We start from the raw sequence: 27,773 nt of genomic DNA on the forward strand, positions 1-27,773 counted from the left end.
GGGGAAGGGAGGGCAGGAGAGGAGGGGGATGGAGGGGAGGAAATGAGATGGAGGGGCGAGGAGGAGGGGAGAGGGGCCCTGAGAAGAGGGGTGCAGGTAGGAGTCAGAGCGGTGGGCGGGAGGGAAGAGGAGGGGGGGCAGCGGCTCGCGGACAGCCTAGGACCACAAGTACTTCCTAGTTTGTTTTGTTTATTCATGAGAGACAGAGGGAGAAGCAGGCTCCAAGCCAGGAGCCCGATGTGGGACTCGATCCGGGGCTCCAGGATCACGCCCTGGGCCGAAGGCAGGTGCCCAACTGCTGAGCCACCAGGCGTCCCAGTACTTCCTAGTTTACATGCAAGAAATGAAACCCTAAAAGTGCAAAGCAGGGGAGGTTTTGTAAAAATAATTTCTTAGCGGAAAAACGTCTTAAATAGAGTACGAGATCCTGACGGCATGAATTGACGCAACGTTGCCTGAGCGCAGGCTGGGCCGCAGTCCTGGGTGAGGGCCCCTGCGCCCTGCTGTCTGCTGATGGGGCTGAAGACATCAGGCCCCTGCACCCCACCCAGGGTGGGAAGTGCGGGGCACCCTGTGCAGACAGCGAAGTGGGGGGAGTCCCAGGCTGGAGACAAGGAGCCCTGGGGTTCCCGGGGAATGTGCAGTGGGGGGGTTGGAGACCCCAGAACCTGCTGTGGAGGCCGAGAAAATTAAGGCCACTCCACCTCAAGTTTAGCGTTAGCACAAGTATCGCCATCTCAGGCCCCTGTGAATAAGAGCTGAACTTTACAGGAAAAACCGCAGAGCACCCTTGACAGAGTCAGTCCCATAACATAATGAGAACAGAGCTTAATGCCCTTGACAGAAAATCCCGTATCAGAATGAAAACAGAGCTCAGAACGCCCTTGACAGAGACAGAAAGTCCCATATTGGAATGAAAACAGAGCTTAAGAAATTCCTCCACCCCTTCCAAAAATCCCCTAGACCAGCCCATAAAAACCCAGCTGCGACCCCCCCCTCCCCGGGGTCCAAGTCCCTGCTCCGCTGTGTCGGGTACACGTGGCCCCAGGCTCCAGCTTGTTAATAAACCCTCGTGTGTTTGCATCGGCGCCGGCTCCTCGGTGGTTTCTGGGATTCGCGATCTTGGGCACAACACTGCGTGTGCCTGGGGGCGGAGGGGCGCGTTCTCCGGGGGCTTGGAGAGCCTTGCTGTGGAGAACAGGGGTGCGGGGGATGACGGGAGAAGGAGAAAGGCCGCCCAGGTTACCGCCATGTGCTCTGACACATGGGACTTGCACACGTGTAGATGTTGGCGCATCCAACGGTGGAAAAGCTGGGGGAGCCCTTGTCCTAGCCATATGCCACACAAGGGATTAGATTCCCTGATACGGGATCCCTGGGGGGCGCAGCGGTTTAGCGCCTGCCTTTGGCCCGGGGCGCGATCCTGGAGACCCGGGATCGAATCCACGTCGGGCTCTCGGTGCATGGAGCCTGCTTCTCCCTCTGCCTGTGTCTCTGCCTCTCTCTCTCTCACTGTGACTATCATAAATAAATAAAAATTTAAAAAAAAAAAGATTCCCTGATACGCAGATACCCTCCCAACGAAAGCAAGATGAACAAACCAGTAGAAAGTGGGCAAAGGATATTAACACGCAGGTCAGAGCACAGGAGACAAGACTTCCCTTCTTGGTGGAAGGGCCTTGGCCTGGGAAGGAGAGCCGCGGTGTTACCGCTGAGCTAGGTGCGCGCCAGGCCCGCAGAGTGCCAGAAACCCAGAATCCTCTGCAGCATGTCTGTCTGCCACAGCCACCAGTCTTTTTGACCCCAAATGTCCAGCATCAAATGAAAAATTAATAGGCATCCTGGGACCCAAGCCCAGAAAATGGAAAAAACAAGGCAAAAAGACAAACAAAAACATACAGAGTATATAGTAATGGACTCACGGGGGATCCTGACATTGGAGCTTTCAGACTTTTTAAAATAGTGATCATTGGGCAGCCCAGGTGGCTCAGTGGCTTAGCGTCGCCGTCAGCCCGGGGCCTGATCCTGGAGACCCAGGATCGAGTCCCACGTCGGGCTCCCTGCATGGAGCCTGCTTCTCCCTCTGCCTGTGTCTCTGCCTCTCTCTGTGTGTCTTCCATGAATAAATAAATAATATATTTTTAAATAAAAACAGCAATCATTTTATTCACAAAAATTAGTGACAAGTGGAACGGGAATGTACTAAAATGACTCAAATGTAAAAAAAAATAAAATGACTCAAGGGGAGGAAATAACATCGATCTTACACAAAGTTTTCTGGATGAGAAAGAAGGAACTCTTCTCAATGAAAGGCCAGCAAGACCCCAACGCTAAAACCCCGAAAAGGAGGCCAGAAAGGACGAATCGTAGGCTGATGGCTCTCGGGGCCACACCGGGAACTTCCAACAGTATTAGCAGCTCAAAGTCCCAAGACACACAGAAAAGACGACGCAGCACAACCGAGTGAGGGTTGCTCCGGGAAAGAAGGTTAACCTTCCAGCTCAAACCAAGTAACTCATGACGTTAACGTGAAGGAGGCAAAATGGAACAGCCTGGTGGAGAAGAGTCCCCTGAAAACACGCAACCTGGGACTCCCGGGGGGCTCAGCGGGGGAGCGTCTGCCTTCGGCTCAGGGCCTCATCCTGGGATCTGGGATCGAGTCCCACATCGGGCTCTCTGCAGGGAGCCTGCTTCTCCCTCTGCGGCTCTCTATCTGTCTCATGAATAAATACATAAATCTTAAAAATAAAAAAACATGCAGCCCACGTTCATGATAAAATACTGAGCAAACTGAATATACGCAAGCGCAAGGTTAGGAGCAGCCCCCGCTCCCCCCTGACCTCGACACCCGCGGCAGGTTTGCGCCCACCAGGGCCGCCCTCGGTGCGGTGATGCACAAGGCCTCACTGGACAGACCCCTGCCCGGCGGGGGGAGGCCCAGGAGGGCCCAGACCCGGGGCTTCCAAGCACGTGGCCCCAGGCCCCCACATGGAATCACGCTCCCTGCGGCTGCCAACGGACGGGCACGTGGGTGTCCGTGCTCCCGGGGTCCTGGGCTCCCTGCAGTGCGGAGTGCCCCCCTCTGCCCCCGCCCCCATACTCTCTCTCTCTCTGTGTCAAATAAATAAATAAAATCTTTTCCGAAAGGGGGGGAGGGATACTCCATGAACAGCCCCAGGGTGAGAACAAGCCGAGCGCCGCGGCAGGAGAGCGGGCAGGCCGCCAGCTAAGAGCAAGCCAGGTCTACACCCGGCGGGTGGATCTCAGAACACAACAGACAGGGAAGCCTGACCGGTGGAAAGCTCAGAGCAGATGGAGCTGTTCTGTGGGAGGGGAACTGGGGGGGGGCAGGGAGATGTCTGGGACCCCGGACCCTCCATGCTCCATCTGAGTGCAGGGCCTTGACCTTAGGTTGACCCGTTCCCACGGGGAGCACCCTCCATCCGTGCTCTGATAGATAAGCTGATTAGGCATCTAAGGCCAGCCCCAGGCCCCAGGGTCGGGCGTCACACTGGCTGTGGGGCCCAGGCCGTCCGGGCGCCTCGTGTGTCTCTTAGACCCTTGGAATTACTGGCCCCACCCGTGTGCGACCTGGTCCAAGCGTCCAGTGTTTTCTGTAATACAGGAAACCATGCGTGTGGCTCCAGCCTCACAGCAGAGCCCCTTCCTACAGCCTCAGGGAGCACGTGCCGGCCTCTCCAGGCGGAGGAGGGGGGCCACAGCCCCCACCTGCCCCAGTCTCCGGGGTAGAGGCGGGCGGCGGGCGGTGACAGGCCCAGGCACGGAGGAGACTCGGAGGTCGTGGGCCAGGTGGCCCTGCCGCAGAGATGCTCCAGGCCCGCCCGCTGCCCTGGACCCTCGCCAGACCCCGGCACCCTTCCCGGGATCTCCTGTCCGCTCTTGGAGGGGGTCCCACGGAGCAGGGGACACGTTTGCTGCCACAAAGAATAGGTCGGGGGCTTATGGCCTCACGCATCTGGTTTCATTCCCCCCAGTCCTTTGGATGCGGCCGGACGTAGAATCACACTCTGAGAGGCCGACTTGATTTAAATAATGTCGTCGGGAACCTTGTACCTGTAGACGTAGACGCGTGCCCGGTTTTGGTGAACTTCCCGCCTGACACATCCTTGGGTAGCCTGGAAGGTTCTTCATTGCTCTCCGTGTTGTTTACAGGATAATGGAATGACGTTAAGAGATGTTCTCCTCTACGCGTCTGCTGTTTGCCTGGTTAGGGCCGAGCTGCCCCGTGAAGGGTGACCCACCTGGCAGCCGCTGGGTGGGCTGCAGAAACCCGCCCAGACCCCGGGCCCGGGAGGGGCAGCAGGTCTGCGGGGCGGGAGCCCGCGGACAGGAGGCACGTCCGGCCTTCCCCCTGCACCCGCCGCGGCCCTGCTCCTGCGCCCGGGGCTGTGCGGGGACCGTGCTGTCCTCTCCTGTACACACCCCGCTCCCAGCTCCCCGGCTTTCGCGTTCCTGCCCCGGTGAACAGCCCAGGCCCTCTCGGTGCCCCAAGAAATAGGTCTGCCGGGGCCAGCTGAGCAGCGGGCCCCCTCTGTGTGGGTCCAGGCCGCGGGGACGGGCAGGGGGTCATGGGCTGGCACCCCAACACTGCCCATGGCGGCCCAGCCCACCAGACAGCCTTGGGGTGCCCACAGGCAACACGGTGCTTGAACCGCAGATGCCACTGGGACTCGGGGTCCCCCGGCCACCGTCCCCCCACATCTCTGGGTGAGCCCTGTGGCTGGGCACCCTTGCGGGGCTGGGATGTGATGTTGTTGGAGGAGCCCTCCGTTTCCGAACACGGGTAGCTATTTCCGTGTGCACCTCCCCTGTCCGCATCCGCCGCCTGGTGGGCCCTCGGGACCCCCTAGAGGCCTGGTGGGCCCCCTCACTGGTGCCTCCTCTTCTCCCCCCTCCAGATGTTGGGGTATCCCAGGGCCCAGCCCCTAAACCCCTTCTGTCTACACCCACTCCCTGGGCTGCCTCAGCCCGCCCCCCGCTGAAGCACCAACTACCCCACACCGGAGACCTCACCCGCCCGGTAGCCTGGTCACCCCCGTTCCGCTCACGCACTGCAGAGCAGACGGGATCCTACGGGTGGTGCCCCTGAATCCCTGCACCCCAGGCCCTGCGACTGCCACCAGACGCCAGCCGGAGGCTGTGTTGTTGCGCAGCAGGGTGACCGAGTACCCAGACTTCGGGGGGGTGGCCCCCGACCTGGTCACAGGAGCCCTTGGGGAAAGCTGGGCGAAGCGGCAGAGGCCCAAGCAAGAGGAGGACGGGGGCGCCTGCCCCTGCTGGTTTGGGGGGGGCGTGTGAAGGCAGGTGGACCGCCCGCAGAGCAGGGAGCACCCGGCAGGGGAGCCGCAGGACCCACGGGCCTCCATCCAGTCCTACAACCTCAGGTGCCAAGCCCTGCCCCCAGTGAGCCAGCAGGACCCCGGCTACCTGGAGGCCCGCAGCGCCCCCAGCGCCCCCTCCTCTCCCGCCCTGAGCTCTCCTCACTCCCTCCGCGGCTCTCCGCCCAAACTAATGTCTGAAACAGAAGTCACACCCCGGCCCCGAAGTGTCCCGTTTCCATCGTCGGTTCACTCAGTCACTTGCAGCTCAGCCACGGACCTTTGGGTCCTCCTGCCCCCCACCCCCCACTTTGCTCATCTCCACCTCCAATCTGCCCCGGCTGTCCCGCTGGGACCTGGGCCGGGACCCTCCAGCCACTCCAGAGAGCCCCTCCCACACCCGGCCAAGCAGGCGGCGACCGGCCTCAGAACCCGGTGACGCGGGCCACCTGGTGTTCCAGGCCCTGGAGGGTACGGGCGGGGCTGCAGGGATGGAGCGCGCCTGGGACGGCTCCACCGCGGGGACAGCGCCGCCTGCTGCTCCCCCAGCACCTGGACCAGAGCTCAGTCGAGTTGCTGCCCCGGAGGCTGAATGAAGATCCAGTTTGAGCGCCGTCCGTGCCGTCCGTGCCGAGGCCGTTGGAAGCCGCAGCCAGTTCAGTGCGCGGGGAGCCAGCAGGTCCTGGAGGACCCGGTATGGACCCCTGGGCGGTCAGGTAGGGCCGGGAGGATTAGGGGGAGCAGCGGGCAGCAACACACGGAGTGTGCAGTTACCCCTGAGAATGAAACAGCGCAGAGGTGCCGGGGGGCTCAGTGCTGAGCGTCTGCCTTGGGCCCAGGGCGTGATCCCGGGGTCCCGGGATCGAGTCCCACGTCGGGCTCCCCGCATGGAGCCTGCTTCTCCCTCTGCCTGTGTCTCTGCCTCTCTTTCTGGGTCTCTCATGAATAAATGCATAAACTCTTAAAAAGAATGAAAGAGCACAGACGTGCATGGGCCCTGCGATCCACTGTCTTCCGAGCAGAGGCCCTGACAGCTCTTTCCAGGGGTGTTGTGAGCAGACCAACGGGGAGAAGAGAGAGCTGCGTCTCCCTGGAGGCGGAGGACGGATTTGCTGTCCCGGATCCCGACGACGCCTCTGTCCGGGGCCAGGATGGACAGGTGGGGCCACCAGCGCCCTGGGACAGTTGGTGTTTCCCAGACGCAGGCAGGCTTCCACCCTGTGTGCACCGCACCCACCTGGGCCGGAGGGCTGGCTCCCGTGTCCCAGGTCTTGGGCCGGTGCATCCGTCACTTGCAAGCAGGGTGAAATCTCAGACCCTTGGGGGTTTGACCCTCAGCTCCCCCTTTCCTCCTTCCCCTTCTCCCTGTGGGAACCTGCCCTGGGCCACCGTTGGGGAGCAAACAGGTGAATCCCGACCACATGCCGCAGGGCTCTGAGTCTCGTGGGGGTGAGTGGGTGCAAGGGAGAAGCCAGGGCCCCTTGGAGAAAAGGCTGAGCCCAGTAAACTCAGCATCCTGTGCCAGAAGGGGAGGCCGTGTCTAAACAAAACAAGGCGTGTCAGAAGGGACCCCGCAGGGGATCCCTGGGTGGCGCAGCGGTTTGGCGCCTGCCTTTGGACCAGGGCGCGATCCTGGAGTCCCGGGATCGAATTCCATGTTAGACTCCCTGCATGGAGCCTGCTTCTCCCTCTGCCTGTGTCTCTGCCTCTCTCTCTCTCTCTGTGTCTCTCATGACTAAATATAAAATCTTAAAAAAAAAAAAAAAAAGAAGGGCCCCCGCAGCCCACTGGAAGTTACAGGCGGTGGCGTCGAGTGAGCAGCAGTGCAGCGTCCGTGCTGACACAAATCCAGGCGTAGGAGCGTCCGTACCCATGACGGAAGGGAATGCCAGGCTGGAGGAAGAAATGTCAAGCTCTCCCCTCACAAACTGCTTAATAATGACTTATTAAGTAACGCATGGGAAGTGCTCACCGGCCGGGTTCACGGTGGGGGCTGCCGGCAGGTGCCATCCGACCCAAGCGACGAGAGGCCGCCGCCGCGGTGCTGCGCTGGATCGGCACTCGGGGCCTCCCCTCCCAGGGGCCCTGCAGAAAGGCAGAAAGTGCGGGAGGCAGACGTGGCTGAGGAGAGACCCCAGAGGCTGTCATCAGGACGGTGGCACGTCAGATCAGAGGGGATTTCCTGATCTTTGAGGTCACACCGTGGTTATGTAGGACACAGTCCCATGGCTCCAAAATCTCTCCGGTGTTAAGGGCAACAGGCATCACGTCTGCAACGTATTGTCAAATGGTGCAGACATAAAGAGTCACGGAAGAGAGAGCGAACAACAAGGCAAATGCCATAAAGTGCCGACAATCGGGGGACCTACAGAAAGAGAGAAAATATCCAGACTCTTTCTGTACTAAGTGTGAATTAGAAGCTGTTTCAAAATAAAAAGTCGGGTAAAAGGGGCACTCGGAGGGCTCAGCGGTTTAGCGCCACCTTCAGCCCAGGGCATGACCCTGAGGTCCCGGGATCGAGTCCCATGTCGGGCTCCCTGCATGGAGCCTGCTTCTCCCTCTGCCTGTGTCTCTCTCTCTCATAAATAAATAAAATCTTAAAAAAAAAAAAAAGTCGGGTAAAAGAAAACGATTCCACATGGTCTCTACAGGGGCCGACACAGACAGGTCAACGCTCAGGGGTAGTCGGGAGGGTGTGCAGAAGCACGGAACGGGCGGCCTCAGAGGAGGAGAGAGCGGGATGGCGGGCCGTGGTCGGAAGAGCTTCAGCAGGGCCCGTTGTCTGCAAGGAGGAATCACGGGCAGGGCAGCTCGTGTGAGCACACGTGGGCGTGACAGTAGGAGAGGAATCGCAGACACAGTGGGGGTGCCGGTGTGGGAGAGCCGAAGGAGGGGAGGGCTGGACGGGGACGGCTGCCCCGCCTTCCGAGGGGAGCAGCCCTGGGCACGGGAGCAGAGGTGGAGTTCAGGGGAGCATCACTTGCCCTGACGGGGCCAAGGAGTGGGATGGCAGGTGCGGGATGCAGAGGCTTTGTGCAGGCTTTCTGCTCCGACGGCTTTGCCCACAGCGTGGCAGAGTGGCTGCCGCAGCTCCGGACCTTACACCTGGCCTCGAAGTCCGTCCAAGGAGAGGGAGAGCCTTTCCTCCAGGACGCAGGAAGCCCCAGCCTTTCTCTGACACAGAAAGCATAGAGCTGCCCCCACCCCCCCACTGCCGTGCCTTCACAGGCCCCCTGCGTGATTTGGATGCAGGCTGCCCGGCCAGAAGCAATCAGAGCCCACCCCAGGCCCACCCCCAGGGGCGGAAGGGCAGCTCGTCCCAGGCCGGGCAGGAGTGCTCGTGATGGAGGAAGGTGGCTTCTGAGCCGCAGGAACAACGGGTGCCCCGCTGACCTCCACACCTGACCACCCCAGGCTGACCCCCACCCCCTGCTCGCTCTGCCTCCCTGTTGCCTCAGACGACACGGGGGGGGGGGGGCTCTCCCTGCCCCGGGGGCCAAGCTGTGGTGGCCCGGACTGTCGCCTCGGGGGCTTTAGGGCTGCAGTCTGATGTGTCTTGTTTTTGAACTCGTGGAGCCATACTCGCTCGCACACAGACTTCTCACTCTCTTAAAAAGCACAAGTCGGTGTTTCCAGCGAACCCACAGGAGGAACCCGGGCCCTCCATCTGCTCCATCCTGAGCAAATCCTACCCGCGGTGGCCTCCCGTGTCGCCTGTGTCGCTCGGGCTGTTTTCGGGTCGCTGGCGATGCCGCCTGGGTCGGGCTTCACTCCAGAGCATGGCTCGGTACTTCCCACGGTGGGAGAGACCACATCTTGTTCGGCCTGTCTCCAGCCTCCGGCCGTGGCCAGGGTGCCGCTGTGGACCTGTGTGTCCGTGTTCCCGCGTCGACCTGTGCTTTGGGCCCCAGGTGGCCCGAGGAGTGGTGCCACTGGGGCCCCGGTGACCCCCGCTGGGGTCGTTTCCACTACGTTCCCACCAGCGCCCCACAAGGGCTCAGGGCTCGGACTTTGCTCTCAGCAACACCTGTTACCACCTGACTTTCTGGTTCGGGTGCGCGAGGAGGCCGCCCCGTCCTGGAGGAGGCCCGCAGGGGGGCTGCCCATGCCCTGCCGCTGTTGTTCAGGGGGCACTAGGCACCCCTGGGGAGGGCTCCCCGCAGCTACCGCTCGGCCTCCACCAGGCTGCCCTGCCCCGGAGCTGAGTCTCTGCCCGGTGGCCTCCACCCACTCCCGGATGGGCCAGCGGGCTCCCTGCTGGCCTCTGGGCCCGCTCCCTCCGGAGCCCAGTCCTGAGGCCGCCCCTGGCCCAGCGGTGTCTCACCAGCCAGGTGGAGGAGGGCGGCACCGATGTCACTATCAATAATGCTGTGGCTGTCACTTGTCCCCAGGGCTCCAGGCTGCTCACCGGTCCTCTTCTCAGACCCCGCTCTGGCCCCCGGGGTTTGGAGGGGGCACTGGGCTCCGCCTGCCTGTCTGTGGGCCTTGAGCCGCTTCCTCCCTGAGGGTGGGGATGGGGATGGGGGGACCACTGGGGTGGTGCTGCCCCCTGGTGTCCGCGCACGGCACCTCCTGGCCGCCACTGGGCCACGTGGGCCTTTGTCAGGAATGAGCTTGGCATCCTTGCAGGACCTGAGAGTGTCTAGTGTACTTGGAGGGCACACTCGGTGTCGGGACAGCTTGAGCCAGGGACGCGATCATCTCAGCGTCCCCACCAGCCTGGCAGGCAGACAGGTGAAGACACGAGGGTGAAGTGACCTCTCCACAGTGAGCTGTCCTCAGGAGCCCTGTGGGTCGTGTTGGTGCACATCCCACAGCCAGCGCGCTCACTGCCCGTGCATCACTCCAGAGGGCGTGCGCACGTGCTGCCCCAAGGCCCTCCCCTGCAACAGCCCTTCCCGGGGGATTGGGGTCCGGAGGCCTTGGGGTGGGGGACGTGTCACCCAGCAGAACACCCAGCCACACCATCCTGAGCCCACCTCTCCTGAGGGGTCCACCCAGGGTGCGACTTGTGGACCGCAGCCACCTGCAGCCAGGACACTGCGGTGGGGGTGGGAGGTGCGTTTGTGGGGTCAGGAAGCTGCAGGGTGTCTGTGCACTGGTCAGTGAGTGAAGACAGCATCACGTCACTGGTCATCAAGGAGAGGAGCACAGCCTGGCAGGGGGGGACCGATGCAGGCTGGGCCTTGGGTCCAGCTGGGGTTCGGGCCTGGTACCCTCTGCCTGCTCCCCCCAGGCTCTCAGACTCAAGGCCATGTTGGTGTCTTAGAGCGGACACCGAGCTGGTTGGGCATCAGCACAGAGCTTGTCCTTGTCCCCCGTGGTCACTGTCCCTCCTCACGCATTTTCCAATCTCATGAGGCCCCAGCCGTCACTGCAGACACCCTCTGAGACGCCCCAGGGAAAGGAAGCCTCTAGGTCACCCCTTCTTTTTTTTTTTAAGATTTTATTTATTCATGAGAGACACACAGAGAGAGAGAGAGGCAGAGACACAGGCAGAGGGAGAAGCAGGCTCCCCGCAGGGAGCCCGATGTGGGACTCGATCCCGGGACTCCAGGATCACGCCCTGGGCTGAAGGCGGCGCTGAACCGCTGCAACACCGGGGCTGCCGTAGGTCACCCCTTCTGACCCTGGATCCCGGTTCACCCTGGTTCCAGCCACGGAATCCTGCCCCATATCTGGCCCCTTCCGCAGGCCCCGCCCCCACAGGCCCCGCCCATGGGCCTCCGTCCTGGGGCCCCTCCAGCGGGACCAGCGGGGAGGCTCATCCCAGCATCTCTGCGGCCGCAGCAGGCTCTGCGACTGGCTACCGCGGAGGCCTCCATCCAACATCACCCAGAGCTCAGGCCGCCAGCGCCCGCGAAGCTCAGCCCACCTGTCGTCTGAAAACGCTGGTCCTGGGGCAGTGCCGAGGCACCGGGACCAGGTGGCTTGTGGCGGTTTCTCAGGCTGAAGACCCCTCTCCCCTCTCCCCCGTGGGACACTTGTGCACCTGCCAGGGCCTTCAGGCAGCCTGGTCACCCTGGTGCCCGAGGGGCAGTGGGCCACGGCAGAGCACGCTGGGTCTGACGCTGCGCCCGGTGTCCAGGTGGCCACTGGAGGCCAGGGTGTGGCCGTGAGACAGAGGAGATGCAGAGAGGCTCCCAGAGGAGGGCACGAGAAGAGGGAGGCAGTGACGGCCGGCCAGGGATGGCCCCCTACGCCCGAAGCTGAGGGACGAGCCCGGACTGGGTCCTCCTGCAGAGCCCCCAGGAGGAGCCAGCGCTGCCCACGCCCTGGATCCTGGACTTCAGCCCCCAGAACCAGAACGAGGAGAGAACAAGCTTCGTTTCAAGCCCTGCCTCCCCGGCCCCGGTCTGTGCTAATGCGTTACAGCAGCTCCCCACAAACTGGCACGGGGGGGGGGGGGACACCATGGAAGCCCGACGGGCCCCTCCCGCCGCACCCAGCTCTCCTCCCAGTGCTGAGCATTCCCGACGGTTCCCAGAAGCCAAGCCCATCACTTCCGGAGCCCAGGGGCCCACACGCCTCCAGGAGAGCCCGAGAGGAAGACCCCGGCCCGGAGAGGGGCATGACGTTGTTTCATGAGAAGGAACTGGGGCCTGGCTTGCGTGTGTGCGCTCCATTTCTACTGACTTCTTAAACGTATCTTTTCAATGTCTCTTGCTCCAGGGAAGGGCGAAGGACAGCTAGCTGCCTCACAACTACCAGAATGCAACCTGGCACGACCTGGCGCGGCTCCTGTGAAGAGCAGGTGCCTGGGGCGCCTGGGCCCCTCCGCGGGCGAGCAGCCTGCTGGGCTCCTGTCTCAGGAGCCTGAAGCAGAGGCAGCGGGTCAGCCCCCACACTGACCCTCGAGGTACATGTCATTGACCCTGTTACAGACAGGAAACCAAGGCCTCCCAGGCTGGTCGGGGCAGAGCCAGGCCCTGGCCCAGGGCTATGGGGCTGCCAGGGAACCCACCTTCCAGGCCCCACGGGGACCTGGTTCCATGCCCCACCCATATTCCGTCCACACCTCCCAGGAGGCTGGAGGCCTGGGGCGTCACCTGCTCACTCCTGATCCCCCTATTCGAGCCTCAGGCGGCTTCTCCCCTGACCCTGAAGCCAGGAAGCCTTGATGAGAGGAATTCCAACTATCCTCTGAACCTCTCAGGCAGCCGTGTCACCTTCCTGGGGTGTCCACCAGCCTTTCCCGACCTGGGCACCCTACAGAGGATACGTCGGCTGCCCCGCTGGAAGCCAGAGCAGCCGGTCGCCCACCTCACGGCTGCCCTGTGGGGCTCACAGCAGCCTGCCGCGTCAGACGTGCTGGGCACAGAGCCAGCCCAGCCAGGGGCCGCCCCTCCATAGGCATTGGCTGTCCTGCTGCGACCTGGCACTGTGCGAAGGTGCCCGCTTTGCATGGGCATTTCGAGGCAGAACACGGTCGTGTTGTACTATCACAGTTATCCAAGCAAGGCTTGCAGAAAAGCACAGAAAATAAAGTCATCACTGTGGACAGTGACCAGGCACCTACCCCGTGTGTGGCGTGTGCCAGCTGCCGGCAGCACCAGGCAGGCACGAGGCCTCTGCCAGCAGCCCTGCTGTTTGCTAATAGCCGAGTGAGCCAGCCAGCACCAGTGCAGAGCAAGAGGCCGTCCTGCCTGCCCGCTGCCGGGGCACCTGTGCCTGGAAGCATCGCCCTTCCCGTGGGCTGTGTGGGACCCAGTGGGACAGCCTAGGAGGGCTGGGACCCCGAGGGGCAGGGGCTTACAGGGAACATGTCTCCAGCATGAGAAATCGGTGGCATGTTTTCAGGGCCAGGGTTGTGGACACCGGCCAGCAGGCTCAGTGGATGGGGAAGCCCCTGGCCCCTGGGCTCCCACGCCGGCCACCCTGCCCTGCAGGACCGTGGGCTCAGTGGGGCTCTTCACTCAGCCTCTCCAAAGTGCCCTGTGAGCTCCACGTAGCCAGCTCTGACTCTGGCGGGTGGACAGTCCTGGGCCACGTGGAGCCGTTTGTGAGTGACATGGGCAGTGGCACCTCCTCGGAGTCCTTCGAACTTGTGTGAAGCTTGGAGACGTCTGTTTTTGCGGAGCACTTTTTCCATTCCTTGTGGATTCTGGACACTTCCTGCCGCGAATGGTCCGTGGCCAGCACGTAGATGATGGGGTCAGCCACGCTGTTCACCGTGGACAGGCACAGAAACACCGCGGAGAGCGTGCACAGCCTGGCTTCATAGGTCCTCAGGGTGCCCGGGTCTCCCTTATAGTAGGAAAAGGCGACGGCTTTGGCGAGGAGCACCAGGTGGTAGGGGGCGAAGCACACCAGGAAGATGGTCACGACCGCGATGGCCGAGTGCTTCACCTTGGCCTTCTGGGCGGCGCTCAGGCCGGTGCTCAGCTTGATGCTCCTGAAGATACGCTGGTTGGTGAACGCGATGATGAAGAGGGGGACAGCGAACCCCAGGGCGAAGCGCAAGTAGTAGAACCCGGCGATCCTGGTGTTCATCGACCCCTCGAAGCACGTCCCCCTCTCTTCCATTTCAAACACCGGGTAGTGAACGAGCCCGACAACAACGAAGACGGACACGGAGATGAGGATGGCGGTCCTCTGGTGGCGGCGGCCGCGGCTCTCCAGGGCGTACACCACCGCTAGGAAGCGGTCACAGGAGATGCAGCACAGAAAGAGGATGCTCACGTACAGGTTGCAGAAAAAGATGTAGCCCGTCACCTTGCAGCCCCCGAGGCCCAGCGTCCAGCGGTGGTGGTTCTGGATGTACTTGATCCAGAGGGGCAGGGTGCTGATGTAGAGCATCTCGCAGAGCGACAGGCAGAAGAGGTAGACGGCCAGCACGTTGCCCTGGAGCACCTGGAGCAGCGTGAGCCAGGCGGTCAGGCAGTTGGCCGGCAGGCCCAGCACACACACCGCGCTGTACACCAACACCAGGGCCAGTCTGCTGTCCTCAAAGGACTCGTTGCAGTTTGAGGTGCTCATGCTAGGATCCAGGGTCACCAGGACGGGGCTGGTGACCGCGGTGGCGTTTCCTGTGGGACAGAGACAAGTGTGAGGACAGGCGTCCCTGGGAGCGACTTTCTGGCACTAAGAAAGGAGAAGGTTCAGGCTAACTCCAGATTCAACACACCAGAGGCTCACAAATAAACTTCCAAGTGGGTTTCTAAACCTTTTTTTGTTTTTGCTTTTAATTTTTATTTATTTATTTGAGAAAGAGAGCGAGCATGAGTGGGCTGGGGGGGGTGAGGAGGGGCAAAGAGAGCAGCAGACTCCCCGCTGAGCAGGGAACCCGATGTGGGACTCGATCCCAGAACCCTGAGATCATGACCTGGGCCAAAAGCAGACGCTTCCCCGACTGAGCCCCCCCAAGTGGGTTCCTAAACATGACCCTCAGATCTTTGGTCTCCAACCGACGACATCGTGGCCGGAGCCTGCGGGCTGGGGCAGTACCCAGTCCGCGCGACTCCCGAGGCCGGTCCTCAAACGGTCGTTTGTGGGCTTGGAAAGCAAGTTCCTTCTTTCATTGCTGAGTGAGTGTCGGCGTCCGCACATTTCCCACCATCTAGGTGCTCCACCCTGTCCCCTAGGGCCTGGCCTGTCTAACCTGTCACCTGTTTTGACTCTCAATTACTGAGAAAAATGATTAATCGCCCCTGTCGTGATGCTCCACTTGTCCACGTCTCCTCATGGCTCTTGCAAAGTTTGCTTTCCATACTGCATCTTACCGGTCAGGTGTCCAGGCTCTGGCTGTGCTTCCTGATGCACCCACCCCCGTATCATCGTGTCGCGATGCTCTCTATCTCCGTGGTAGGCAGAGTTCCCGCCCCCGCAGGGATGTGCCCGGGAGGTGGCAGCCTGATGGGCTTCCCTGTAACTCTGGCTACACGGCAAAGGGGACGTAAGGTCGCAGAAGGAGTTAAGTTTGCTAAATAGTGGACAGTAGAGAAAGACGGAGATGATCATGGATTATCACAGGGCCCTTGCCTGCAGAGGAGGGAGGAGGACGGACAGACAGGTGGAGGGACGTGACAACTCAGGCAGCCCCGGGCAGCTTCGACGACGGAGGAAGGGGCCGCGAGCCCCGGGATGCAGGGGAGCCCCGGGATGCTGGCTGGCCCCGGGATGCAGGGGAGCCCCGGGATGCATGCTGGCCCCGGGGTGCAGGGGAGCCCCGGGATGCATGCTGGCCCCGGGGTGCAGGGGAGCCCCGGGATGCATGCTGGCCCCGGGGTGCAGGGGAGCCCTGGGATGCTGGCTGGCCCTGGGATGCAAGCTGGTCCCAGGGTGCAGGGGAGCCCTGGGATGCAGGCTGGCCCAGGATGCAGGGGAGCCCTGGGATTCAGGAGGGCCCTGGGATGCAAGCTGGTTCTGGGATGCAGGCTGGCCCCAGGATGCAGGTGGCTTCCGGAGCCCAGAGCCCAAACCGGCGCGGAAACGGATCCTCCCCCAGAGCCTCCAGAAGGAGCGTAGCCAGCGCCACCCATCGAGCCCACCTCTCGCGGCTCGCCCCAGGACAATGATCCTAAGTCTGCACTTTGGAGTCTCTAAGCGCGCAGTAATCTGTAGCAGCACCGTAGGGAGGCGCTATAATCTCTATTAGTGCTTTTCGTATAAAGTCTCTTTTGATTCGTATCCATTTGGTGTATTTTCCCCGGCTGTCCACCTGCGAGGTCCCTGCAACCCAGGGCTTTAGCCGTGACACATACAAATCCTTCCACACTCTGGGCTCTCGGTTACCGAGCGGGTCCGTTTACACTGAGGCGGTTTGTTTCCCACACCTCCCGTTCTCCTCTGCCCTGTTTCTCTTCCCCTTTTGTCTTCTCTTAAGGGTTGAACTGTGTCCCCTATGCCCCCTCCACCCCCCCGCCAAAAGCCATGACGAAGCCCTGTCTCCCGCAGCTCAGAGCGTGGCTGTGTTTGGGGCTGGTCTTGACAGAGCTGGTAGGTGAGACGAGGGATCCGGGTGACGGCCCGGGACGTGCGCACACGGGGCAGCACACAGGGCAGCCGCAGGCCCCGGACAGCGTCTGGAACAGAGGCTCCCTGCCACGGAGCAAGTAAACACAACTTCTGGATTTGTTCCGCTCTTAAATTCTGTTCCCCCTCGTTGGTTTTGAAATGATTATTAGGTCCATTTTTTTGGTCTCTCGGAGATGACCCTAGAAATTTACTGTAGCAGCTGGAGCTCCTCAGAGCCTGCACCCTCCTGACCTGCGAGCGCCCCGACGGCCCCTGGGCCACTCCGGCTCAGTGCGCCACTCGTGTGGGGGCTCCTCCGTTTGTAGCCTCACATGAGGAGCCCAGAGGCAGCCAGTCTCCCCTCCCTTCCCCTCCAGCCCCGGGAGACCCCGCTCCTCCTGCCTCAGGACCTCCTCCGCCCGCACGTGTGCAGAACAGGAGCTGCCGGGACGCGCTGTTCACCCGGCAGGCGGACTCCCGGGGCTCTGCTTTAGCCTTCCCTGTCCTCCGTCCCCCGGAGCCCTGAGGAGCCCCGCGGGTCTGACTCTCATGCCTTTGGACCTTCTGCATCGAGAGCATATGGGTTCCGCCGTCGCACACGGACCCACGTTGGGCCTGTCAGGATTCTGCTGGTTGCATCAGCCGCCCCAGGCTTCCCCTCCCGCCATGGGAGCTCGGGGCCTCCACCCTGACCTCGACCCGCACGGCCGTCCGAGGAGTCTGGATGGATGCCCACCTACAGCCTGTGGCCTCTTGGTCCAAGTCGTGCTTTTTAAACACTCATTCACTGGAAAGTCAGTGATCCAGCTTTCCTTTGTGAAGGACCCCATCTGGGTCCTTCTCAGGTGTGTCTGGATGGCCTGCGGTGCGGTCCCCACCCTGACCATCCATGTTGCCCACGTGCCCGTGGCACCGCGTGAGGCCATCGGAGTGGCTGGCGCCGCGGAGCCAGGTCTCTACCCCCCCCCCCCACCCCCCCCCCCCCCGCGCTAGCTCTCTGTGCCCTGCCGTGCACCGCAGGGCCGGCTCCCTCGTAGCTGGGGTGGCGGTTCTGAGACCCCGTTTGGTGGGATGTGACCTGTGAGCATTGCCCGATGGAAGGGGCCATCCTCAGAGAGGGTTTGGGCTTGCTGCCACCAGTCACCGGGGTCCCCCACCTGAGCGGGGGCAGCCAGTGGGCAGGAGTCCTTGGACTCGTCCCAGAGCTGGTTTTCTAGCAGCCCTCACACTTGGGGCTGCTCTTTGGGGTGCACGGGGGACAAGTCCCACGCCAAGCCCCATGCCCACCCCTAGGCGAGAGCCTGGGGCTTGCCTGCTGTCCCCATCATGTGGGAAATGGACAGACATCAATCAGCACAGGGACATAAAACAGACTCTATGACGTCTTCTCACTGAGATTCACGGCACCATGACACACGGAGGCCGAGGTCCAGAGACGTTCCGGGGATCCCGACGCCCTGGGACTGGAGGGGCCTCGTCCGTGCACAGCCTGGGGCACTCTCCCAGCCCAGGCCCGTGGTGAAGACGCGCTTTCCTGGAGCTCTGCCAAGGGTGACCCAGGCTTCGGGGGACCTCATAGCCGGCTGACAGGCCGTGGCGTGGAGAACGGGGACCCCCAGTACTCACCCTAGTACCCACTCACGCCCACCTGCGAGTTGCCACCCTGTCCAACAGCCAGGAGGCCCGTGGGCAGAACCAGCCCCAGCCCCAGGCTAGAGCAAGCTGTTGGAGCCCGGGGCCGGTCCCGGCCCAGCAGTGGCCGCACACCTGCCTTCCCTCAGGCCTGCTCGGGAGTGCAAGGACAGACGGCCGTGCTGGGAGGGGCGGGCCCCCAGCTCGAAGGACCAGAGGGACCTGCTGTGACTCACCCGCTCTGGGGACCCGACCCGGGGAAGGAGGCTGCCACCCCCAGCCTCCCACGCACCGCACCGCCATCCCCTGCCCAGCCTGCTCTCCTGCACTCCTCCGTGACCTGCACCCGGAGCCACCCCGGCCCCCCTCCCTCCCTGGCCTCCTCTGGGACCTGTCGTGGAGATGAAGGGCTGCGGCCTTGGTGACACGTGCTCCCAGAGGCCGTGCTCCTGGGCTGAGCCTTTCAGTTCCTCAGGAGACGCCGTGACACCTCCGCACCTGGGCCCCGCGGTTCCTCCCCGGTGCGCTCCCGCTCCGAGGTGGACGGCGTCCGGGTCAGCGGGGAGCGTGGCCAGCCGCCAGCGGGCCACCGGGCGCAGGCCGAGCTTCACGGTGCCTTCACCGTCCGGCCGGGCCTGGCCTGGCCCTGTCACAGCACGGAAGGTGGCTTCTGTTCTCTAGCCTGGCGCCCCTGGGTCATGACCCCCTGACCTCTCCGCGGCCAGACCATAAGGAAAGCCGCGCGTTCCAAATGCTGAGCTCGCCCAGGGCGCCAGCCGGGGATCCCGCAGGCCATGCACCTGCCTTGAGGGCCATGCAGCTGCCTGCCCGCCCGCCGAGTGGGGGCCGCGGGGGGCGGAGTGCGCCCTGGCTTGTGCCCCTGCTGAAGCTTCATCGGCGTGTCCCCAAGCGACAGGGTCCGCCGTGCCACTCCCTGGTCGCCCCCAGTGCCCTCACTCCAGTAAAGTACACATAATCTAAAGGTCACCGTCTTCATCATTTTTAAGTGTGCAGCTCGGGGCGTAAGGACATTCACACTGTCCGCCCGCAGGACTCTCGTCATCTTGCAAAACTGACACCCTGTCCCTCGCTCCCAGCGCCCGGCCTGCTCTGGAGGTCCCGCACACTGGCTTCCCCCCCTGGCCGTGGCCCGGAGCTCCGCCCGTGTGGCAGCAGGTGCCGGAATGGTCTCCCTGGCCAAGGCGGGGTCCCAGTCCCGTGTGTGCCCGTTCGCTTGTCCGTCCTCCGGCGGGTGGACACCTGGCTTCCCTCCACTCTTAGTTCCCCGTGAGTCATGCTGCCCAGATTACGGGCACAGAGCTATCGCTGCAACACCCTACTTTCACTTCTTTTGGGTAAAAACCCAGAAGTAAAATTGCTGTATCACAGGGAAGTTCTATTTTCAGCTTTCTGAGGAACCGCGGAGCCCCCCGCAGGGGCTGCGCCCCCTCCCGCCCCCTCCCGCGCCCACCGGCGGCGGCGCAGAGGCTTCCAGCTTCTCCCGCGTCCTCGCCCGCACCCAGCCTTTGGTTTCTAGGAGCGGCCAGCGTCCCGGCTGTGGGGTGGTGCGCGCTGACCTCTCCGGGACCTCCCCTTCCTAAGGCCTGGGGACAGGTGCCGCCGTCCCCGCTCCCGGGTGAGGGGCTGGAGCACGGGCCGGGAGGTGACCAGGCCCAGGGGCCAGGGGCAGCTGGCCGCGGGGCAGTTCTCAGGGTGCAGGGCAGTGACGCCCTGTCTTTGCCGGGGCTCTTAACAGGTGCCCAGGGGGGCCCTGGCCTCGGGTGGAGGGGGAGCGCTTCCTGGGGGACCAGGTAAGGCCCAGGAGACAGGGTGACAGGCTCCTGCGGGGCCTCTGAGAGGCTCTGGGGGTTGGCCGTGGGCAGGAAACAGGGCGGGAGGCCCTCACGCCCACGCATCCTGCTCCGGGTTCCCTCCTCGCCCGTCGGAACTGAGGCCCCCCAGCTGCTTCCCGACGTCTCCATGGGAAGCCGACACCTCCCTCTCTTAGGAGTTCGTTTTCATTTTGATAAATCTGTTGCTACACGCTAAGTTTTGAAGGAAGTATCCCCGTTTGAGACGAGGCGCGTTGTAGAACCATCCTGACAGGCTCCCTCCTAAATGTGTAAAGTCGAAGGAGACGCGAAGGGAGGGCGCTCTCACCTGGCATATTGGGGGGCTCCAGCTTCACGGTGGCCCCAACGGCCTTTCTAGCACAGGTCGTACATCTTATCAATCCTACCGAGAAGCTTGCTCTGACGGTTTAAGATGACCTGGAGAAAGAGTAGGGTGAAATGACTTTGAGGAAATCAGATTAAATCACAAATCATTTGACAGATGCTCAGTGAGCATTTACTCTGTGCCATGTGTTGTGTTTATCCTGTGGGATACAACAGCAGGTCCTTCATGTAGAAAGAATATCTACAAATCAATAAAAACAAGAAGTTTCAAAGCCAAAGAGCAAATAATTCACAAAAGAAATAAAAACAGATCCTAAAACTCCAAAAAAGAAAAAGCTGGGCAGTCCGGGTGGCTCAAAGGTTTAGCGTCACCTTTGGCCCAGGGCCTGATCCTGGGGACCCGGGATCAAGTCCCACGTCGGGCTCCCTGCATGGAGCCTGCTTCTCCCTCTGCCTGTGTCTCTGCCTCTCTCTCTCTCTCTCTCTGTCTTTCATGAATAAATAAGTAAAATCTTAAAAGAAAAAGAAAAGAAAAAGCTCAACTCTACTTATAATCCAAGAAATGTGAACAGAAACATCAAAATGGCAGTCCTTTTTTGCCTATGAGACTGGCAAGAATAAAGAACTTTAATTCTTAGTGTTGCCAAAAGAGTGAGGAAGTGGGTACCCTTTACTGGGCTGATAGGAGCATAAAACATATTTAAAAAATATTTTTAAAGATTTTATTTATTTATTCATGAGACACACAGAGAGAGGCAGACAAAGGCAGAGGGAGAAGCAGGCTCCCTGCAGGGATATGGGACCCATCCCAGGACCCCAGGATCACGCCCTGGGCTGAAGGCTGATGCTCAACCACTGAGCCACCCGGGTGCCCCTGACACAAACGTTTCTGAGCACAATGTTGCAACGTGCTTCCCCAAATCCTCAATGTGCCTACCTTTGGATCATGTAAAATCCTTTCTAGGAATTTTTCCCTGGTGGAATAATTACCCAAGATGTGAAGTGCATGTGACCTGCGAGTACGTCTCTGCACATCGCCCCACGTGGGAGGGTCCAGGACCCCCAACCCCCAGGACAGCAGCACGAAGCCTGCAGAGCACAGAGGCTGGGGGGTCCGGAGGCACAGTGGGCCCTGATGGTGAGGGACTGTGTCCAGGGTCCTTATGTCTCTACATCCTTCCCTGAAATAGCCTCTGTCCTTGTGAGCCAGAGAGTGTCTGGGGGGAGGGAGGTGAGTGCTGTACACTGTCCTCCCAGAACCCCGGGGGCCCGCTGCTCCTGCTCCCTGAGGCTGGGCCCAGAGGGGCTCCTGCAGGGGCTCCCCATCCCACCCCAGGCCACCTGCTCAGAGGGAGACGCCCACCGAGAGCCAACAGCTGCACCCTAGGAGTGAGTGCTGTGGCCCAGCTGTCCCCAGATTAGCTGCTCAGCCCCTAGTCACTGTTTTCCCACCAAGCAGAAACAGCGGGAGGCCAGGACGCATGCCTGAAGCTACAGAAAGCTCACTTCCGACTGAGCAGGGACTGAGTACCTGGAAAATGCAGACAAAGGTGAGTCTAGAAAGGGTGTCTCCCATGTGATTAACCTTCTGGGGCTGACATTCCCCAATAGGCCGGCAGGCCTGGGCTTGGAGGGTCACTGGGCCTTGCCTGTCCCACCCCCGGGTCTCAGATCAGCCCCCCAACAGCTTGGGGCGCCCCTGGGGCTTGCAGCCTGGCCTAGGAGGACCGCACGCAGGACCTGCCCTTTAGAGAGCTGGACCAAGGTGTCCCGGCTGTCACGAGCAGGGCCCGCAGGACGCAAACCCCCAGAACAGAGACCCAGCGGGCTGGGGGCGAGGGGGCGGGCCCCCAAGGGAGGAGTGGCCCACAGGCCAGGCCACCTGGGAGGCATCCGGATGCTTCTGAGCCCCAGGAGCATGGGTGGGCCCTGGGCCGGATTTCCTCCATCCGACTAATAAACTGCCTGGGGCGGGGCTCCGGGGAGTGTGCGGCCTCCCTGAGGTACTCTAGAAGCTGGGTGCCAAGGTCTGACCCCTCTTCCCGAAGCACATGCCAGTGGGGGCGGGGGGTGTCTCTTGAAGCTGCTTCTGCAGATGCTGGAGGAAGTGGTGGCCCCACAGAAAATGTGCTCTGTCTTCCCAAGTGAGCCCGGGAGGCAGGCGGGCCCTTCCCAGGCTGCCTCCTGAGCCCCCCGGGGCCTGCGCTCTGAGGACACGGGCTGGCCAGCAGTGAGTGGGGGGCCTGGGGGCCTGGGGGGCCTGCCCACGTGGCCTGAGTAGTGCGGGGTGCTGAGGTCCAGGTCTGGGGCCATTCCACTGACCGTCAGGCACCAACAGCCTGGCTGGACAGAAGGCACAGGGAGGGGGCGCGAGCACCGTGAAAGGGCCAGAGGGCCGGCGCCAGGCCAGGCCGAGCAGCGGGTGCGGGGGTGGCCAGCAGAGCAGCTCGCGGCCCTCCAGGGCTCCGGGGCGTCTAGTACCACTGTCTCCCCGGCCTCTGAGGGCAGCAGGCCCCAGAGCAGGCCAGAGCCTCACTCCAGCCAAGCTCACTGGGTTCTTGCATCATCGTGGCTGCTGGGACACGGAATCCACTGGGCCTGGTTGTGGAGCCGGGGTGCTGACCGCAGCATCCGGCACGGCCAGGGTGGCAGTGGACTGCTCCCTCCCTGCGTCCCCACCCCGCCCACCCCAGAGCACCCTGGCTCCTCCGGGGGCTGGGTCGGGGCTGGGTCGGGGCTGGGGTTCGGGTGGGCCTGGGCCTCCCCTGGTGCTGGACGTTGAGTGGAAAGACAAGAGCGTGGGGGTGGCTCTCCTCGCTCCTGCAGGCCAGCAGCGGGCCACCCTGGGGACCCACAGGGGCGGATCTCAGCCGCGGCGCAGGTGGAGTGAGAGACCTAGGGGCTGGCCCGAAGCTCTTTCCACCTGCCCCTGCCAGCCCTAGACATCCCCAGGGGCCCCGGTCCCCACCGCCTCCTGCCTCCTGGCCAGCTGTAGCAGGTCCCCTCCCGGCTCCTTCCCCCCTTGGGGCTGACAGCTGGTTCCCCCCAGTAAATGCAGGGGCCGTGAGAGGAGCCCCACGTGCGCCGGCACTGCCCCTGCGCTGTGTCCTCATGTATTTGAAATGACCCTCAAGCTTTTCAACATACGTTCTCGAACTTTACTATGTTAACTTTTCAAGCAGACCCCAAACCACAGCCACAGGATACGCACAGTTTTTATCCTGCCCTGGCTCGCTTGACCTCTTGACCCGTGATTTCCCATCCTGACACGATGCTGTCCGCATTGGGGTAAAGGCTGGGGAGGGAGTTGCTGCGCTGCCGGCCCCAGGCACGTCGTCCATGTGTGCTTCCCACACTTCTATTCTTTCATTTTGATAGTTCTTTTTTTTTTTTTTAATTTATTCACGAGAGACACAGAGAGAGGCAGAGAGGCAGGCAGAGGGAGAAGCAGGCTCCCTGCGGGGAGCCCGACATGGGACTGATCCCAGGACCTGGGGTCACATCCTGAGCCTAAGGCAGATGCTCCCTTGCTGACCCACCAGGTGTTCCCGATAGATTTTTTTTTTTTAAGTAATCCCTTTTGTTTTCTTAAGTGATCTCCAAGCCCAGCAAGGGGCTTGAACTCACGCCTCCGAGATCAAGAGCCCCAGGCTCTACCCATTGAGCCGGCCAGGCCCCCAGTAGATTTTTACCTGCAAGGTTTAAGAACTCATTTGCATGTCTTTGATCGGTAATGAGGTTGACACACCCCCAGCGCGTCCGCCCCTACTTGTCCTGTCCCCCTCCGCTCCGGTGACTCTGTGTCCCCTCTCTGCCCGGTGGGTCCCCTAAAACACCATCGCATCACCCTCCCGGGCACAGACACGCCTGAAAGAACAGTGCAGGGATCCCTGGGTGGCGCAGCGGTTTGGCGCCTGCCTTTGGCCCAGGGCGCGATCCTGGAGACCCGGGATCGGATCCCACATCGGGTTCCCGGTGCATGGAGCCTGCTTCTCCCTCTGCCTGTGTCTCTGCGCCTCTCTCTCTCTCTGTGACTATCATAAATAAATAAAAATTAAAAAAAAAAAAAAAAAAAGAACAGTGCAGCCGCCTCTCCGCACTTGTTGCACTTGTCGTTGCACTTGTCGGCAGACCTGGGAACACCCACCGCCCCTGTCGGCATCACCCAGCCCCAGGCCCGCCCGCCGCCAGGCTGGCCGTCCTCACCCCTCCCCCTCCCCAGCCAGGCAGCCCCAGAGCCAAGGGAGCCAGGCCCTCGGTATCTCACCCACCAACACTCGGGGAGCCAGCCACAAGCCCAGCACCCAGGGAGCCCACCTGCCCTGGTGGCAGGAACCAGCCGGGCCCCGAGCTCTGACTCTCAGGCGCCCTGGACCACCAGCCACGGGGAGCACTTTACAGAAGAGTCTCAGGGTAGGCAGAGACTCGGGGCGCCGCGGAGCTGCCGTCCCTGCCCCCCCACAGCCGTGGGCACCGGCCCCTGGGTCCTCTCTTGGCGAAGGACCCCAGCCTGGGACCCCTGGCCAAGCCCCCACCCTTACCCACGAATGGCCTCCGCTTTGGGACTCCCACTGTCCCGCCTCCCTGCCCGCGCCCCGCACGTGGAGCCACACTTACACTTCTCGGGAGGGAGGTGTGCCTCTCAGCTCCGGGCCCAGCCGAGGCCTTCAGGAAGCAGCGGGGGCCCGAGCCGGGTCTTAGACAAAGCAGCCCCGCCTGGGCTTGGCCAAGCAGGGCCGAGTCTGCTGGGGCCGGTGCCTCGGAACTTCTCCCGGGCAGAAAGCCACAGCAAAGCAAGTCTACTTCTGGGGCTGTGACGACACACGACACAGGCTACGCCGTCATGGGCTCCCCAGCTGGGGCAGGCCGGTGGGGCCAGCCCCCCTGAGCCTCCCCAGACCCCGCAGGGCAGCCCTCGAGGGGAACTCCGGCTGGGGCTCTGCTCCCGGGGGCCCCCGTCCATGCCCCGGGCAGACCCAGCCACGTCACACGTGCCCTCCCTCCCCGCTTCCCGTCCTGGGGGCAGTGGGGGGGGCGGGGGTGTCCCTCGGAGGAAAGAGGCCTGCGCGTGGTGCCCTTGGCTCTGCCTCCAGGTCCCCGGAGCTGATCCCAGGGGGCCCTGTGGACCCCGCTGGTGGGTTTCTCCGCGAGGCCCCACGTGTGCTCCCCCAGCAAGGCGCTGCCCAACCCCGGGCCTCACGGCTGCTTGTCCCTCAGGCTAAAACCCCGTGGGTCCAAGCACCCGCCCCACTTCCTTGGAAAATGACACGGGCTGGAGGCGACCCCCGGCCTCACCCAACCACCCTCTGCCCTGGGTGTGCAGTGAGGGGAAACCGCTTCCCCGCCACCCAGGCCTGCCGCGGTCCTGGCTCTCCCAGCCATGGGGTGGGGGCTGGGGGGCTCTGTGCCCGGCCTGCAGCAGGGACAGTGAATGGTGGTGGGTTCAGGGCTGGGAGACCACCCCCCGCGGATGCACCCCCGCGCGCTGCACTCTCCCTAAGTGACCTTCGGGTCGCGGCCGCCCCCGGCAGAGCCTCGTGGCCCTGGGCGGTGTCCCACTCAGCTGCACCCTGAGCAGTGATTTCTCACTAGCGTGGGTGGCTGCCGAGGACCTAGAGAGCGCGGCACGGAGTCTGCCGGCGAACACAGGGCTTACTTCAGCCTTCCAGAAACACCCGCCCGGGGGCCGGCCGCTGCCCAGGGCAGTCCTTCCCAGGGGAGCGGCAGCAGGTGAAGCCAAGACTCCGGGCGGGGCTGGGACCCACCATCCCTGGGCAGCAGCCACCAGAGCCCGGGGGTCCGTGGGGGGCTGAGCCTCAGCGGGGCCAGGTGTCTCCGGGGACAGTGGGCGTCCACACGGGCGGCCCAGGCCCTCTTCCGGGACCTGCTCCCTTAGGACCCCCCCCCCCCAGGGATCCAGGTCTCCTGTTGTTGGGTGCGTGGCTCCAACCCAGACCATGATCAGCTCTGTGCCATGGTAGGTCTGGGAGGATGGCAGCTGACGCCTCCTCCCGAGGCACCGCGCCCGCCTCCCCGCCCAGGGCCTGCACCCCCTCTTCCCGAGCAGTAACTCCCGAGCATGGAAGGTCGGGCGTGAGAGGAAGGCTTCAGGGGAGGACGGGGCTGTGGGGAACCGGGAGGGGCTCACCTGGCCGGGGGCCTGAGGGCGCACCGTCTTCCAGGCAGGGGGAAGGGGGCCTGTAACCACCTGCCGACGCCCCCGGGCGTCACTGACTTCCTGACTTCTGGGCAGGTGCCACAACCTGGAAGGGCTCTTCGTTTATCCTGTTTACAACATCACACTCATCATCTCTCGAGAAGTGAAACTTCTTCACCATTTGAAATAGGTCCTACAGCTCTGAGTTTGAGGAGGTAGGAGGGGTGGGCGGTGACGGCTCTGCCCCCGCCCCCTCCCGGCTCCGCTGGGCAACTGCCCAGGGCAGGCACCAAACAGAGGTGCCCATTCGGCCCCCGATTTCTGAGGTCTTTATAACGAGGAGGGAAGGTGATGAGCCCCCGTGCAACCACCACCTAGAGTCAACAAACGTGAAGATCTGGGGCACCCGGGAGGCTCAGCGGTTTACAGCCTCCCTTCGGCCCAGGGCATGACCCTGGGTCCCGGGATTGAGTCCCATGTTGGGCTCCCTGCATGGGGTCTGCTTCTCCCTCTGCCTGGGTCTCTGCCTCTCTCTCCCTCTCCCTGTCTCTCATGAATAAATAAATAAATCTTTATTTTATTTTTTTTTGAAGATTTTTTAAAATTTATTCATAGAGAGAGGCAGAGACCCATGCAGAGGGAGAAGCAGGCATCATATCGAGAGCCTGATGTGGGACTCGATCCAGGGTCTCCAGGATCACGCCCTGGGCTGCAGGCGGCGCTAAACCGCAGGGCCACCGGGGCTGCCCCAATAAATAAATCTTTAAATAAAAAAAGCAAACGTGAACATCTTCGTTGGGCTTGATCAAAGCCCATCACGTTTCTAACTAGAATGCAGGCCCCCCACCCAGCACCCAGATACTCCCATGTCCATCTCCGGCAGCAAGCGTGAGCCCCTGCACGCCCCCTCCTCACCCCCGTGCACGGTGCCTGCCCGGCGTCGGCCTCCCCTGCTACCCCGGGTGGCCTGACGGTGGGTCCTCAGACCAGGGGCCGAGCATGAGCGGAGCCCAGCCCTTGGCTGGCAACTCCCCGGCCCTTTGGCAGGGAAGCGGCGCCCCCAGCCCACCCACAACGTTGACTTTTTAAGGTGACCTGGCCGGTGGTCTGTGAAACGTCGCGCGCTGTGGGTCTGTTAGCCTGGGTCCCCGTGTGGCCTCGGAACGTGTCCTTCTGCCGGCCACCTGCTTCCCGAGACCAGGAAGCGGGCTCCAAAGCCCCGGTTAGGCGCAGTTGAGCGTTTCTGGCCACGGTGGGTCCGTAGAGCGAGCGACAGCGCACCGGGAGCCTCGCCACCTCTTCCCCGACGGGTGCAACTGACCGCCCTTCCCCGCACCCTCCTCACCTGCCCTGGGAGCTTTGGCATCGCTCGCGATCCCAAGTCACCACTTTGCTCCTTCGCTTAGTGGAGATGTCCCAAAGACATGGTCCTGCCAACGCATCCGCCGGCAGGACGGCCCGCCCACGCCGCGCGGCTAAGGACCCGGAGTCCGCCTCGCGCTCTCCCTGGCA

At 62.5% G+C, this 27,773-nt stretch overlaps 1 protein-coding gene across 4 annotated transcripts in view; it reads right to left on the minus strand.

The window, feature by feature from the left end:
• The window catches only part of GPR132 (G protein-coupled receptor 132), a 149,654-nt gene extending 123,200 nt beyond the window's left edge, over nt 1-26,454 (minus strand). The window contains exons 1-4 of one of the 4 annotated variants that reach the window (XM_025443555.3): nt 26,253-26,454; nt 24,722-24,915; nt 20,088-20,197; nt 10,800-14,368 (exon numbers count right to left, since the gene is read on the minus strand). In XM_025443555.3, coding sequence (XP_025299340.1) covers nt 13,239-14,368; nt 20,088-20,094 — 1,137 coding nt within the window. In that variant the 5' untranslated portion in view covers nt 20,095-20,197; nt 24,722-24,915; nt 26,253-26,454 and the 3' untranslated portion in view covers nt 10,800-13,238. Of the gene's footprint in view, nt 1-10,799; nt 14,369-20,087; nt 20,198-24,721; nt 26,199-26,252 lie in introns of those variants that run through there. The other 3 variants (XR_007412601.1, XM_025443557.3, XM_049113548.1) reach the window with 3 other exon arrangements.
• Between the last annotated feature and the right edge of the window lie 1,319 nt (nt 26,455-27,773).

Source organism: Canis lupus, chromosome 8 (genome assembly GCF_003254725.2).
Source record: "Canis lupus dingo isolate Sandy chromosome 8, ASM325472v2, whole genome shotgun sequence".
Classification (NCBI taxonomy): Eukaryota; Metazoa; Chordata; class Mammalia; order Carnivora; family Canidae; genus Canis; species Canis lupus.